The sequence below is a fragment of the Caloenas nicobarica genome, chromosome 15 (assembly GCF_036013445.1).
Source record: "Caloenas nicobarica isolate bCalNic1 chromosome 15, bCalNic1.hap1, whole genome shotgun sequence".
Classification (NCBI taxonomy): Eukaryota; Metazoa; Chordata; class Aves; order Columbiformes; family Columbidae; genus Caloenas; species Caloenas nicobarica.
Window position 1 is genome coordinate 14,214,389 of NC_088259.1, and position 16,228 is coordinate 14,230,616.

Genomic DNA, 16,228 nt, shown 5'->3' on the forward strand with positions numbered 1-16,228 from the left:
GTTTGGCGAGGAGGAAGGCAGATAAGTGTTAAGGGGTTGATAGGATATTAAGAATATCAGCGTTTCTGAGTGGCAGAGATTTGTGGATTTAAAGCAGAATGCAAATTTCTGTACCTTAAAAAAAAAAAAATTAGTTACTATATTGAGAAAAATAGTTTGGGGATTGGACTAGATGATCTTTCGAGGTCCCTTCCAATCCCTAACATTCTGTGATTCTGTGAAAAAGAGATTTCCAGGAGTGTAAGCAAACTATTGGCATGTGAAATTTGTGGGAACTGGACTGTATCTCTGAATTGATTAAGATATTAAAAAAGAGGAAAGAAGTGGGATCATAGAGTAGTATCCATTATACATTCCAGTTCCCATATGATATTTGGGCCATTTTATTAAACACATTCACGTGAATACTTGGTGTTTCTTGATTCAAAATGAGAAAATATTCGTGTGTTTTGTCAAAGTGAGCTTGGAAAAAGATGATGCTGGCAAAGAAAGTGAGCAAGTAAACAACTGACGTTTCTACTTTTTGTGGTACGAGTTTAATTTTGGCCTCAAAATCCTGATCCTAATCAGTACATCAACAGTAATTTTAAAGTCTGCAGAATCATGTCTGTACTTAGAAAGTGATGTGAACGAGAAGAACAGACAAGTAGTACACGGAATCAGTGTCATTCTGTGAGATGGCTCGTACAGAGCTTGCCTAGAAGTATGAAGGGACATGGACAAGACACTGAATATTTAAATGTTTTGTATGTACCGATGTTCTGGGGGGTAGTTTCCATGTTGCCCCAGCGCTTTACCAGTTGTACTCCACACTGGTGCACAGCAGATTATGAGCTGGTGGAGGGTGTGCAGCCCCGCCGGAGGCCATGGAGCTCTGTTGCCTTTCAAAAGCTGACCTTAAAGGCTTTGTTCAGAAAAATATCTTCCTGCGGTTCCTAATTGCAGTGATGTAATTGGTCAGGAGATAGTTGCAGTGAAGTGTCTTGGGCGTCGAGGGTGCTCCCCAGTTACACGCATGGCTGTCTCTGAGGAAACTGCTGGTTGGAACTGGTAGAAGTGAGGAAATGCCTCTGGTCCTGCAGCACCGCAGAGCACTTGGGGTCTGGCCAGTCCCGTTTACGAGGGCTGCCGCTGCTCACATCGTGCTTTGAGGGAAAACACTGAGCGCACTCTGTTGTTCAAGCCCAAATACAGCTCCACATATTCAGTCCAGGATCTCCACGCTGTTGAAATTGGTGTAACACACCTGACATCACTGATTTATAGCATCCGGGCTCTTTGCCATCAGATAATAATAATAACGATGATGATGGTAATGAAGCTTGAGAGATTTTTTTTTTCCCTTTAAAGTTTCAGAGTCTTCCTTTGATAGAAATAATGCTGAAGAAATTTTTCTAGCAATGGAACGTGTAAGAGATATTGGATGCTGTATTGCCATGTAGGATCAAGGATTCTGCCCTTGGTATTCTTATTTATTGCCAAAATCTAGGAATGCACGTACAAATCTTGTAGTGAAAGGAAGCTATTTTTTCCACCCCAACAGTTTAAAAGGTGTTGCTGAAACAGATGAGATGCATTTCAGAATTGAGGGTTGGATTTCCAAGGCTCCCTTTCAGGGTTCTCATTGAAGGAGCAGATGCTTATATTGCAACATCAGCACTCACAAGTTTCTCTTGCACAATGCACTGTAGTGGACTTGGCACGATACATGTAGCAGGACACAATAGCATTTTTTAAGACCTTTCCACTTGATTTAGGTGCCACGGTGGAAAATTTTGCTGTTGAAAACGGGTCACCAGTGAATTGAGAACCTGTGGTTATAAGAGTAGAAACAAGATAGTCAGGGGCTGGAAAATTCTTCTCTGTGCAAATTATATTTGTCATACTGTCTCAGCCTGAGCAGGTGGTCTAAATTATACTATCGTAGAATGAAAAAAATTTAAAGCCAAAACGAAGATTACGTTTTCAAGACTGTGACCCGTGAGCAAAATGTTCTGCTCACGTATCCAGTGAAGGTTAGTGGAGGTGGTGGCATATTATTAGAAACTTCAGGACTTATTTTGATATCAAAACCTTTTCATTTAATAGTTCTTTGAATGATTCTTTATCCTGATGTATTAAAGTCAATAGCAAAACACTCTTTGTCTCTATAAACTTAATGTTTCAGAACAGTGTGAGATTTTTCATTGCACAAATTCCTTTAGAACTGCATTCATGTAAAAAGATATTTATGGAATGCATGCACATATTCTTGTGCTTCCTTTTCCATGGCTTCCATTGTTCAGTGATTTAAGCTTTAAATCTCCCAGATAATCTGATAGTTTTGTTTCATATACATAATACATTAAAACAATCTAATGGAAGAGCAGACTTCTGATTAAATGAAGATACTTGCTGTCAGCTTTGACAAAAACATTCTTTGCATTTGCTTAAAAAGTTAAACCATTTTAAACGATAAATAAAAAAGCTTTCATTTGCCAACAGATAACTGTTCTTTTTAAATGAAAATGCTTTTTTTTTCTTGATGATGGAGGGTGATGAATGGAATATTTTGTAATCTACTTTAATATAGATTTAATAATCCAAACCCCAACAATTATTCAATTGAAGTGTCATATTAAATTATTGACAACAGCAAGAAAAAAATCTTACTGTTTGTCCTCTATTTAACATGCTAAAATATTTGCTTTATTTTTTCCATCTTTGAATAAATTTCCTTACTTTTAATGAAAACGTATATCTATTCCCATGAATGTTTAATCACACTTGCTACAAATTTAGTAGGTTGTTTGCAGAGAAAGAAGAGAAGCGAGTAGACCTGAATACTTATTTGAGATTCTTAACACTCCTTCTCATATGTTAGCTATTACATCGATTTCATTTTTCTTCTTTAAGATATGCTATGAATTCCCATAGGGTATCAGTCAGACAGGCAGGAAGATCCCCAAAGGAGGGGAACTGCGGTGGTGCGAGTTTATTTTTCCAAGTGTGAAGGCATGTTTAAAGACATCAAGTTTCTAAAAGCCTGCATCTCTGGAGTACTGTGGGAGAATATTCTGTTACGTTATGCAGAAGGATGAAAGTTGCGGGTCTGTGTTATGTGCTGTCGCAACAAAACCGAGAAATGGATCTTGGATGTGATGCAGCACTTAGAGAGACAGAAACGCCATTGCACGCTTTTGTTTCCTTGGCAATTAAAAAAGTTTTAGAGGTAGGAGCTGGTCAGACCATGGAGCCCACTGGTAAATCACACCATAGCATGAGTGTGCTCTACTTCCGTGCTAATTTTTCAAAGGAGACAAGCTGAGCTGGCATGGCCTTAACTGCTCAAAAAGTGTATATAGTTTCTAGGTGCTTTTGAAAAGTTCATCCTTTGTATCCCCAGGTAGTTTTTGTACTCCATCATGTAGTTGGCTCAAATGCCTATTAAGTTCCAATGGTTAAAGAATATGCAATACATAAACCACACTAAACAGTAAGAAATTCTGATGCATAGAATGGAGTGATTGTTTTATGTTACAACAATATAGAATGAAGAGGAAAAGGACATCTAATTTTGATTTGCTGCTTTACAGATACATGCCAACACCAAAAGACACAGAAAGGTACCTGTCATTCAAGGGGTCTCCTTCAGATCTGCATGTGGTTGATCAGTTCATGTTGGAGGTAAGAGGGCACAGTATTAAAAGACACCACATGCTATTTCTAGCACACTCTCTTCTAGATAAAACCACTACAAGAAGCTGTTGTTTGAAACTTAAGTTTACAATCTCAGACAGAATAACTAGAAGAGGACTGATCTGATAAAGGGTTGAGAAGGGTAGATGTTATGATGAGAACTGTTTGGATCCCTTTGCTTCGCCGAGTCGCACGCCCTCTCCTTCCTCCAAAGTAGGAGCTGATTTATTCTGAGTTAGATTTCCACAATCTTTAAGCATAAAATTATACAGATTTAGCTATTCCTGTTCACAAGAAATGAGTGTTGCTGATTTTAATAGTGTCCGTCTGTACTAGCATAGAGGGTTTTCCTGAATTTGCCTATACAAATGCTGCACATTCAGGTATGCAATTTTTATATTTGTCATAGTACATCTACACACTTGAGGTCTAGAATAAAATTAATAAATGAGCACAGAAATTAGGAAAACAATAGCGTAGCCGAATTACTCAATAAGTTATGAAAGATCTATGTGCATGTTTTGGTATAAACATGAGTTTTGATTCCTTTTCTGTTCTATTCTACTCAGATGTGTAAAATCCCCCACTTAGGCCAGAGGTTGGATCTCCTGCTTACCATACGCGAGCTCCCTGTCAGCATGAGAGATTTGGAGCCTGTAAGTGATGTGACTCCTTCATAGTGTGTTTGTAATAAAAATCTACCAGTTAGACAGTAGAGGGCCAAGTGGTCTCATTGCATGTCAAAGTGCTGTAGTTGGGGAGGTGTGGTTTGTTTTTTTTTTCTTTCCTCCCTATGGCAAAATATCTCACAGTACGTAATGTCAGAAATTCATAGTTTAATAATCCAGGCAGTCTAGTGTATAAGAAAACATTTCATGGCGCTGTTCAAAAGTAATAACCAAAAGGTTAAACAATTAAAAAAATCTCTCTACATTGTGACTTTGATAGCTAAGTGATAAGACAGAAGTGAATTTCACAATTGAAATTCAATTCCTCTTGTGGGGAAGTTCTTGCCCTACAAGCTGAAAGACTCGACCTAAACTCATAGGTACTTAAAGCAAGTTTATTTGACCAGCATCTCATAGACATGTACTATTTTCAGAAGAAGGATGTTCACCCTAAGGATTACAGCATCGAAAATGTTGCAAACCAGAGTTCGAATACCTCTCTGTCTTTTTCAGGATGACCTAGGGGTGTGGGTGGGTGCAGGTAAACAGTGTTCCAGTCTCATGGACTGGATCTTCCTGATCCAAACCACTGACATACCTGCCAGGGTTTGTATATGCTTTGATTCAAAACGAAGTATTTCAACACAATCTGTTTCTGTGAAAATATTTCGAAGGTTTTGCTCTCATTCTGCATGGGAATGAAAACAAAATTTGAAAGTTCTACAAGACTGAGATGTTATCCTTTGTCTGGCTGTGATTAAAACCATAGTAACAGTGAACAAAACTCAGAAGAGGAACAGATGGAAAGCACTGGGGACATGCACAGATTTCAGACCCTACCTGATACAATGCTTCACATTTGCTGTCCCCCACTGAAACCAAATATTTGAATATTTGGAAGCTATTATATATAATACTGCTTGCTTTGAAGGATATTTAATCTTCATTGAAGAGCTGATTAGTTGTCTGAGTATTTTCTTACTTGTGCATGATAACACGTTTGTAAACTGTAGATTATACACCTAAAATTCTATAGGACAATCTGAATATTGGCTTTCAGCACCCTCTGACCCTATGAAGTGGTGCTGATGTTTTAACATTTCAGCTCTCACACATGCTTCATCCTTTCCCTGTTTTTAAATTTGTGTGGTGGTGACTGACAAAGAGAGGTGTGGTGCTAAAATAAAGATATATTTCTTAATTTAAACCAAAACTACCTCTTGTGTCTATAGCCCTGGAAGGGAGGCGACTTCCCTGGGAAAACAGAAATTGATACTGAGTTTGATTACAGGAAATTATTCTTCTTCCTTGTGGGGAAACTGTGCTAAGAATTTTGATAGCAGTCGTCAGCTAGTTTAGACAGAAGGGAGGGAGGTGAAGGATGGAGAACCTTACCCTGTGCTTCGGGCTATCTGCTTCCCCTGATGCCTGACATTTGGTGCAATCTGGTGCATTCAAACAGCAAAATACTTTTTCTTCATAAGCATTTTTAAGAGATGAGGTAGAAGTTGTTTTGGCAGCCAGAAAGGATGTGACCTCCATCGGGGCAGGGTAAGTGTGCCAGCTCCAGCTTTATCTTGGCAGGAGGCTTTGAGCTGGTCCTTCCTGAGACCCCCTGGCCTGTTCCCCCCAGGGAAGGTGAACAGGAGAGTGTCCATCAGTGGAAGTGTCACTTGCTTCAGGTGGGGACAATGAGACTTTTGGCAAACAGAAGGCATAGGCACCATTGATTCACTCACATTTTCAATTTGAGCTGAAGGAAGATTTGTGTGTTTCAGCTAATAAACCAGAAAATTCAAGCGAGTAAGCAGCTGCAATCCAGCCAGAAATTTGTTGCTGTCTTGGAGTACATTTTAGCCATTGGGAACTATTTAAATGAAAAGGCTGGAAAAGAAAAAGCTAAAGGATTTCGATTGTCATCTTTGACCAAAGTGAGTAAATATTTTTCTTGTCATTAAAATCATCATGCTATAAGGTATGTTAGTGATTAATATTAACTCAGTTTTGCCCTGAACGTGGGGAAAGGCAGTCATTTTTAATGAGTAGCTAACATTTTAACATCTGCTCTTGGTTACACTAGAAACAAAATCCTGTTTAACAATCTATTCTTTAATGTGTGTTATTACAAGATGCATTTCCCCATTTTAGACAGCAGCACTGGAGAGATGGGAGCGCTGTGGTGTTGAACACACTGTGTTTCTAATGAGACAGAACATCAGAATGCTGGCTGCCCTGATGTTGAGATCCCCTGGCTAGAAGAGGTGTCTGAGATGCAGGCCCTTCGTTAGATGCAAATTTAGATAAATTTTATTCTGCGGTTTTGTGCAGAGCAGTGTTGTATGGATCCTCTTAATTTCACTGTATCTACAGCATTTCTTCTGTGGTAGTTGCGCTTTTGTGGCACTGGAGTAATGTCTTAGCACTTCATTTTCACTTCAATGCAAAGGTCTTGCAACAAGTGGTACGATGCCATTTTAATGTAGAGTTTCAAAAGTGGAATGTAAATAAATTCATAAATTCAAAGAGAGTTAGATTTGCCCGCAATGGTTTTACACGCACCCGTCTCCCAAATAATTGTTCTTCTGGATGACTGAATAGGGGGGGAGGGTGGCAGTCCCAATCTTTACTCTTCCCGATAGAGTCCTGCTCTACAAGAAACATTGTCCAGCTCTTAATTCTTTGTCTCATCACTGACCTACCACTCACATAACATAAGGCTGAGTTTTCCATTAGTTTTAAGGAAACTGCTTTCCCCTCTTTATCATAACCTGCCATCAGAAAATGCTGCTACTGTTTTTTTTCCCTCCCCTTCCACACAACAGTGGCTGAGCATCATCCTAAAAAGCAAGAAATAGATATAAATTTCCTAATCTGCCTTGTACTTCTAACACTATTTTAAGATTATGCCTGATCTGTAAATAGAAGAGAGAAGAATTTTTACTTTGTTTTTGTAAAGTATCTTTCCCATCTGGAGACTTTAATATGTGAGTGATTTATAACTCTAGTGACAATTCTGAGACAAAACTTACATTTTTTTTTTAATATATATATAGTGGTTGTAATACTACATCTATCATAATGAAAAATGCCTACAAAATAATTTTCTGCCACAGAGCGCCTTCCCAGATTCCATTAAGGAGCTTCACTATCTTCATGAACACAGCACACTGCTTTTAAGTGGAAAGGAATAATAACTGTGTTTGCAGATCCAAAATCAGCTCAATCAATTAGGATACTTTAAGTTAAAAAAGACCCCTGTGAATTAGAAGACACAAAAGAAAAAGGATGGCCAACAAATAGGAAAGTGTAAAGCTGATCTTAATCAAGGATGGCTGTGAAATGGCAGATTGAAAAGGAGAAGTTTAATTTCATTGTGTTTTCTATTCTTGTCAAATTTACCTGGGAGCTATCAACATCCCTGCTGTTTCTTTTATTTTCTTTCTTTCTATTTTTTTTTTTTAAATTAAAATAGCTCAGTCTGTCAATTATTGCTCTTTTCTATTTGCAGTTGCCTTTGCTACGGGGTAAGGAGAGGACGTTCACCTTGCTTCACGCCCTTGTGGAGCAGATCTTCTTACACGAGCCCGATTTGGCTGAATTTTCTCAGGAGTTGACAGAATTTGAAGCTGTTCCTGATGGTACGATGAGGGAGGGGAAAAAAAGAATAATCAACAAATGAAAAACGAAGTTCTTCAACTTCTGTGGAAACTCCCATCCTCACAATATAAATGATACTTATTAGCATTTTTTCCCCTCTCTCTTCCTTTCCAGCTTCCATGAAGGGCCTCAGTGCTGAAGTTGATGGTATGTAAATGTGGTTTCTAAATTCAGAGAAAGATTTTCATACATTGTGCAGTCAATTGGAACTGGTTTTCATTGCACTTCTCTAGTTTCTAAAGAGAGGTAAAGGTTCAAAATGTTAAGGTAAAGTGTTGCTATGGTGATACTTTAACCTGTCGTGTTACTGTGAAGAATTTAAAAAAAAAATATTAAAAGGTGTCTAGGTGGTTTAGAAATATAAAAACTATAGTGCCTATGGCAAATGGAGTTTATCATAACCTACAAATGTTGAGCGATACAAGTGCTCCAACAGTGTTATGGCTGTATCAGAGTATCCAGGAGCAGGTGTTGCTGCAGGAGAAAACTTCCTACAGTTCAGGCCTGAAGTTCAAGAATTTCTTTGAACCGAACTGGTGTCCTTCTCTAGAAAGGAGTCCAGCACTAGTGAAGTCAACATGGGGGAACAGAATAAAGTTGTTGAAATGTAACATGGACTTTGGGAGACATTTACAACTTACCATTGAACAGTATCATAAGGTGACCAGCAAAATCAATGGATTTTAGATTGAACTCTTAGAGAGCTAATAGAGAAGGTGTATGAGTGGATGAAAATGACTTGTATTGTGTTGAAAGTTTATAAAAAAATCTTTTGAAAATGTGGCATGGATATTGACTGTAACTACAGACGAATATATCCTATTTCAGCCTTTGATGATATACCTGAATGACAGTTGCTCTCAGCTTTCGGTTTGAAAAGCTTTGTGCCTATTCTGCTGGGCTTTGGGAGACAGCCAGGCATGGAACTCGAGGCTACCAAAGTGTGTGTTTGTTCTGTTCCAAGAAATTCCAATCAACTTTTTGAGGAGACATACATAACTAATAACAACAACACTATTTACCTTCAATCACTTAGGTTCTTCAGGAACAATGTTGGTAGTAATTCAAAATCACTAAATATATTAAAGCCAGTTTTGGAAAGTCATGGGTAAAGTGATGCAATAGATGCGGTACCAGAAACCACTGGGAGCTATCAAAGGAGGTGAATTATGGGAACTGGAGGAGATTGACTGGCCTCTTCCCTCCATGGATTACTGATGGGTCCAGTGTAGATCACTTTTACCTTCTGAGTCCCATTCTCCAGGGCAGAGAGGGAAAGAGATGGACCCAACGCCGTGAACTGGCCTTTCTTGCCATGTGGTTCAAGGCACATCCTGGGGTTCATGTGGTGCAAGTATTGCATAGGCACAAGGGGGGAAGATGCTGGACTGCAGCCGGGGTCGGTTCAGGACTGAGCCCCTGGAGCCAAGGCTGTGTCGTCTTCTCCCCCCATTCACAGCATGAGAGGTCCCATGGTAGCAGGCCGATGTATTGCTTGATGCCAACTGACAAGATCTTTTACTGTTACATAGAGTACAATTTTGGTTCTTTTATCTTTAAAAGAACCTTGAACTTTCTACACGAAAAATGTAGGTTTGAAGAATGTTATTTTCACTGCTAATCCCAATGCTCAAAGCTAAGAAAGGTCAAATTTACGGCTACTGCATAACCGTACTGTCAACCTCTTCATTATTCTGCAGTTGCTTGTGAGGTGGTCACATATCACTTTTTTTCCGTAAGAACTATGCCTCTTTTAGGATTTCTGTTTCAAAACACAGTTAACATTCCTAGATGAATGCATTATAGACCCATATTCTCCTAAATTTTCCAATTGTCCTAAATTAGACATTTGCACTCCTTTGGGCACAACTGCATGCTACTGAAGTTTCTAATTTTCTTTCTCTTTTGTTAGTTTTAAGAAAAGAATTGGAAAATGTTATTCAGTGCAGGCGGCTTATTAAACCCAAGACAATCAAGGCAACACCCCAGGAGTCACAGTTCTGCAAGGAACTAAAGGTAACGTTATCACAACTGTATCGTGGGCTGGAGGTAAAAAATGAATAATCTGATCAGTTCGTGGTGAGTCCTGCCCTGACAAGGGGGTCAGGAGCATTTGAGGAGAGTGATTAGGAAATTTTAGTTAAGTTTCTAAGGTCTTGTTTCTGACTCCTTAAGAAATAGCAACTGGGAGTGTTTACTTCAGATGCAAAAAGGCTAGACTATACCAATTGTGAGTGGAAATTAGGACCTTATGTTGCTTCCCTAGTTCTGTCAGTTTTAATAGATTTAGGTAGTGCCATTGGATAATACAGTAAAAATTATCTAACATTGATTGTCCTTTTTTTTTTTTTTTTTTTGTCTTTGACATCTTAATACTTGTAAGGAAATGTGTATGCTTGATGTATGCTTATCTTTTGTGAAATACGAAATTTTTGTGACATGAAAATTTTGACTTGAATTATCTTGTTTTCGCTGCTGTTTAATTTCTGCTTTAATATTATGCTCCTATACCCAATTAAGAAGTTTTATTTCATTACAGGATTTAATTCAGAAATATGAAGGGGATCTATCCCAGCTGTCAAAAAGATGTGATGAAATGAAGAAGCTTTATAGCAACATACTGGTACAAATCATATTAAAATGCAATGAAAATAAATCTGCATTTCTTCAAAGAAAAAAAGAAGGAAGCGCAAGAAGTTCCCATACTTTACAGCTATACTGTCCACAGAAATGGAGAAAAAAAAAAAATCACATCTAACAGTGGTGGCATGTTTTGAATGGCTTTTGTTTTTCTTGAGGTCTTACAGACCACTTTTTAGAAAATATCAAAATGAAAAGTAGGCGTTCAGCAACTTTATAAATTCAAGGAATTCAACCATTGAATGTTTTCAACATGTTACAGAAAACCACGTGTTTTCTGGTTCTTACCAGCAATCATGTCTTTGGCTGGTAGGAGCTTGGGCTGAAGGTTTTTTCTAGTGACAAGTGTATAGTGCAGGATATTGATTTATTTACTGTTATTTGAGTGAGAGGTAGACTGAGACAGAGATGTTAGTAGTAGCACAGGTCTAAAAATGAGCAGAGAAGAAAGGAAGCTCCATGGGCAGAAGATTTCTGATAAAGGAACCATCTGTTCTTGTTTATTCCTATTATATTCACCCACACTTGTACTGGAGAAGCACTTAATTTTCTCAATCATTTTGCCTCTGAACAGAAGTCACCCATCTCTGTCCAATACACCAGAAAATGGTTTTTTGGGTCAGAGGGTCACACCAGAAGGAATTATAAAACCTCCACACTGCAATTTTTAAAAACATTGCATGTGGATTTCTCATTTAGTACAATGTTCTTGGAGTGTGATAGAAATTCAGGAGATCTCTGCTATAGTAACAGTATTCTCCAGCAGAATAGCCGCACTAGGAGGTTTTAAGGAAAAGGACAGATTTGCTGAAATGCAGTGCTAATCTGAAACTGGAATAAGTCTTTGGTACTGCGATTAGGACACAGCTTTAAGCAGTGGCGTGGTGTGTGTGTGTTTGTTTTTTCTTATGAAGGGGAAGTAGATAATTTGATGATAAGCAAATGTTACACAGAAGATGCAGCAGGAAGACCTTTGGGACCTATCTAAACAGACATTGAAGATTGGCATGATGTTTGACCATGGAATTTTAATTAGTCATATTTTACTAAAAGTAATATTGTAAGAATGTACAAGGGTTTCTTTGTGTCTCTTGCAATCTTGCACAAGTGGGGAAAATGGTTCAGTGTAGAGTAATGAGCCCAATTTGTGTGGTAGTAAAAGAGCTAGACAAAGAACTCAGTCCCAAGCCTACAAAAAAGGTTGAAGGACTGGGATAAAGCAAGTAGGAAAAAAAGGTGGAAAAATACTGTAAATGAGAGAATTAACAAGTGAGTTACATGAGTGGAAATGTTGAAAAGTATTCATCAAATTCCAAAAGTGGAGAGGCTTTTGCTGTAAAACCCTTGGGACGTTTTTTGCATGGGGTATGGAAGAATTTGACCCATTTTACCTAAAAGTAATCTTCAGAAGGAGTGAGCGTCTTGTGGCTGGTCCTGTGTGTGGAGCTGTGTCATGCCCAGCGAGTGCTGGACGTGCCCTCCTGCCTATGCACGCACTGTCCTAACCCTTGTATTTGTCTCCAGCTGTGCATGTTCAGCCAGGAGACATTGCACATAGATATCTACAGCATCACGTGAGGCTCTTCGCTTTCCTTTCTTGTATTGGAAACTCTCGTCTGAGACTCTTAGTTGCATCTGAAGAGGATTTCATTCTCTGTGTAGCTGGAAGTTTCTTCAGGTTTTAACCCAGCTACTTTTTGTCCACCCTCCACTCCCTTGTCCCTTATTCTCGAAAGTTAGGCATTTGATATATTTCTCTCATTTAGAATGTATTTTTTTTTCTTCTGAATAATGTTATTACCAGGCAGAACTTTTTGCATATTTATGAAGCAGCAAAAACGTAAAGCAAATATAAAATCGGATGGGTGATCAAAGATGAGGCTATCATCTCAACAGCACCAGGAAGGAATAGTCCAGCTTACCTGGGGGAATATCTGATCTGGAAATGTGTTGTAGGTAGCCATGGAAATCATGTTGCACACAAACCAAAAATCCATAGGCCTATCTTTGTGATTTTATATTCTGCTTATAAAATCAATGATGACCTTGGGATGAGACATTTCTATGGAATGAACAATAAATTGGGGATAAGTGCCTGTGGTATAGCTGTGGGCTATCAACTTCTCACAGATGGTCATTAGCTCCAGGAAATGCCTCTCTCATTACTGTGTAACTGATGGTGCGCCATGGGTGAGTGGCGAGATGTGCCAAAGATCAAGGGCTTGGAGCACCCAGGAGGTGCAATTAGGATCACGACAGGCAAAACTATTAATCAGGTGTCACTGGATAAGGTTAAAGTTTTTGCGACTGGATTATATGTCAGTGGTTTCTTTGACTGTGTTTCTGGTTTCCAGGCACAGGATTCACTTCTGAGAACATGTTAGATGAGGTTCAGGTGAACGTGTACAGATAACAACAGATACCTGCCCAAACCTTCCTGTATTTTTCAGTTGCAGTCTGAAATACAACTCCATTGCTGTTCAGCCTTGGGAGGGCTGTATCCCCCAATTACAAAGCTGCTCTCAATTACAGCCAAGATAAGAACTTGTAGCAACACACGAAGGCTTTTTGAACTTTTTGATGAAGCCTTCAGAGCATGTTCTCTGGGTTTGTTCTGCTCAATTAGAAAGCTGTTACATGCAGAGTTATGTTCTTTAACTCATTGGTCCCATTAAGGAAGAATCTTTGAAAATGATGACAAACCTCTTGAATTAAACCTTAGAAACAGATTTAATAGAAAAAATCCTTTCCTAGAGTGGGAGAACTTATGTAGAAATGGTTTTATTTAATGCAGGAATCCATCTCCTAGTACTGAGCTTTGCAGTTTGCCTGCCTTTCACCTCTCGGGTTATAGCAGAGCAGACATGATGCCAATATTGCTCACATTGTTTTCAAAAACTTTCCATCTGTTCACCTTTTTCAGGTGAAGGAAAGAAGGTAACAGGGGAAGGTGGCTCTTTGAGAAATTACTTTTTCTCCCGAAAATGTTGTCTTCCCTATGGATATTTTTTGTTTGTTTGCAAAGCAAAATGGCAGAAAAGTATAACTTTTTGGCTTGAACATGCTGCTACTGTGCCCACCGTGGAATATAAACCATTTCCCTAATGTCTGCATTTTCTTTTATGAATGGGTTTATCTAAGAAACTGCAGAGCCAGGGAGCTTCATGATTTACTGATTTTTTTCTCCTGTTCAGCTGGAGATCTGTAGTCCAGACAGACAGACGGGGTTACCCAGAAACCCAGGTTACTGAATTCAGTGACAACCCCTGGGGCCACGTTTGCTTGGGATGTTTTGGATCTCAGCTTGCTGGAGATTTCAGCCAGCTCCAAGTTTAATAATAATCATAACAATATTTAATTTTTTGCTTGCTCTTTTGATTTCATTAAGATCCTAGACATGGTTTAGACTCCTTGGATATACTAATGCTAAATATTCTTCTCTTTCAAATTTACAGGTAAAATTTGGGGAGCCACAAGACCTAGACTCTCAGGAACTATTTGGATGGATATCTTCATTCATTAGTGAGTTTAGGAAGGCCTGTGGTGAAGTCATGACATAAGGACAACACAAAACTTATAGAGGTGAGGGAATGAGAAGTCCAGGAAACAATGTTCAAGTCAATTTGTTTGAAAGTTTCTCTATTAATAAGTAGCACATAGGCAGTATAAAGTCTGTACAGCAATATGCCTTGATTTTAAGAGATACTCAATTTATAATGTGTAATTTGTAAGTAGTATTTGACTTGAAGGATCACAGATCTCTTATAAGCCTCTAATTTTTTCTGATGTACGTGCTTCTGTAGCTTGAGATGCCTGCGTGTTTAGAGAGGATACCCTTTTGACATTTTATAATTTCTCTTTTTAATATTTTCCTTTGATACCCAGTCTTCTGAGTTTTAGCTATTACTTTCAATAAATAAGTTTCAGTATGGTGATCTAGTTTTTAATTATTTTTGCTGTAGTTTTCTAAATAACATTTTACAAGTCTTATTAATATAGTGAAAGGGGAAGCTGTTACCCGCAGAGAAGAATACCTAGCAAAAATTCTTGTTTGTCTTTCTGCTATTAAAGTGTTGCAGCCTTAGTATGTAACGGAGAAAGTGTTTGGATGGGTGTTTTTTATGGCTAATATAATGTATTCAGGTAAAATACTACAGAAGTCAATCAATATGTGAGATTTGCATTGGCCAGAGAAGAAAAATAAAAATGTGTCATGACGTGCCTAAGTGATGGATACTGCAGGCAATTATCCATGGTTTTCAATAGAGAAAATACTTCTGTTGCATTTGTTGGTTTTTATGTATTTTTAATTAGAATAATTATCTGGAGCTCAAATATATGAGAAGAAAAGGAGGCCTATAAATGCAAAGAAAAAATGGATGTGTTTAACATTGAAAGCAGAAAATAGCTCTAGAAGGTCATTGATAAAATTTGGCATTTTCTCTACCAGTTTTGCAAACGGTGTTATTTTAGAAAAAGTGGTTTACTTGCCTTATTTTTGGTCTGACTGCCCAGGTCTCACAGCGTTTGAGGTTTTGGTAGAAGTGCTGTACTTTCTCCCTGACGTCAGTGCTGAAAGGAGTTAGGGCTAACCATCCAAAAGGCTTAAGCACTTACATCTAAAAATTACATTATCACAACCCTGTCTCAGCTGGCATATAAAATTCCCCTATATCTAGCGTTTAATTTGCTGTTCTAGATGTGACCACTGCTGAATATCTAGGTATTTAGAGAAAGGTCCAGCAAAGAGCCCGGGCACTCACCTGCTATGTCCGGCAATACCTGGATTTTTAGTGCTGGTCATGTCAGACAGTAAAGAGCGATCACCAGGAATACAGAGACAGTTGGACACTGTCTGCAAAGCAGAAATAAAAGAGGCGCAAGACGTTTTTCTTGTCTTGGCCTCAGTACTTTAAAGGGCATCGCAGGCTGCGGTTCCTGGGAGCTTACAGCTTCTGATGTGCTGTGACTGGTAGCACAGCCCTGTGTGAAAAGGCAGAAGAGCATTCCTGCAGCTAATGTGCTCATCACAAAGTGAAGCAAGGGCTTCATTTCACGTTTCATGTTGATCTCGATAAATCTGCTGCCCTCCATGGATGCTCCTCTGCTCATGAGGGCAGGTGCCCACCCCTTCTGTTTCAAAAGAGTGCGCGGGGATCATAAATGTTCTGTTAAAATTATAGTTGCCACCTCTGTTTTGAGGAGTCACTGAGGGTGTGGAATCTTGCCCTGAAGGATTCAAATCCTCATAACCCTTCTCTTAAAGGAGTGCTTTGGCCAAAAGCTGTGCTGGGCAAGCAGCATCTCATTCCCAGCCAGTGAGCGACAGCTCCAGGGAAACGTCTTCAACAGGAGGCATCAGGTATTAAGCAAGTGCACTGATGAGCAAAGAAGCAACTGCTCTTCCAGCTTTGTGAGCAGCAAACCTGGCACCAGCTGTGAATGCCAATGGGCCTCACTGCTTAACTTCTCTGCCTTAAATCCATCCCTTATCTTGGAGGATGTCTAAGAAAGACCTTCAAGGAAGAGGTTCAACCGACCATGTATTTAGAATGCTTAATATAATCTATGCACCTTCCTATCAC

At 38.9% G+C, this 16,228-nt stretch overlaps 1 protein-coding gene across 1 annotated transcript in view; it reads left to right on the forward strand.

Moving 5' to 3' along the window:
* The window catches only part of LOC135994967 (formin-F-like), a 17,584-nt gene extending 3,064 nt beyond the window's left edge, over positions 1 to 14,520 (forward strand). The window contains exons 3-10 of the mRNA XM_065645922.1: positions 3,576 to 3,666; positions 4,248 to 4,334; positions 6,125 to 6,277; positions 7,855 to 7,984; positions 8,118 to 8,150; positions 9,916 to 10,019; positions 10,543 to 10,626; positions 14,099 to 14,520. Of these exons, the coding sequence (XP_065501994.1) occupies positions 3,576 to 3,666; positions 4,248 to 4,334; positions 6,125 to 6,277; positions 7,855 to 7,984; positions 8,118 to 8,150; positions 9,916 to 10,019; positions 10,543 to 10,626; positions 14,099 to 14,203 (787 nt within the window). The 3' untranslated portion in view covers positions 14,204 to 14,520. The remainder of the gene's footprint in view (positions 1 to 3,575; positions 3,667 to 4,247; positions 4,335 to 6,124; positions 6,278 to 7,854; positions 7,985 to 8,117; positions 8,151 to 9,915; positions 10,020 to 10,542; positions 10,627 to 14,098) is intronic.
* The last annotated feature ends 1,708 nt before the right edge of the window (positions 14,521 to 16,228 follow it).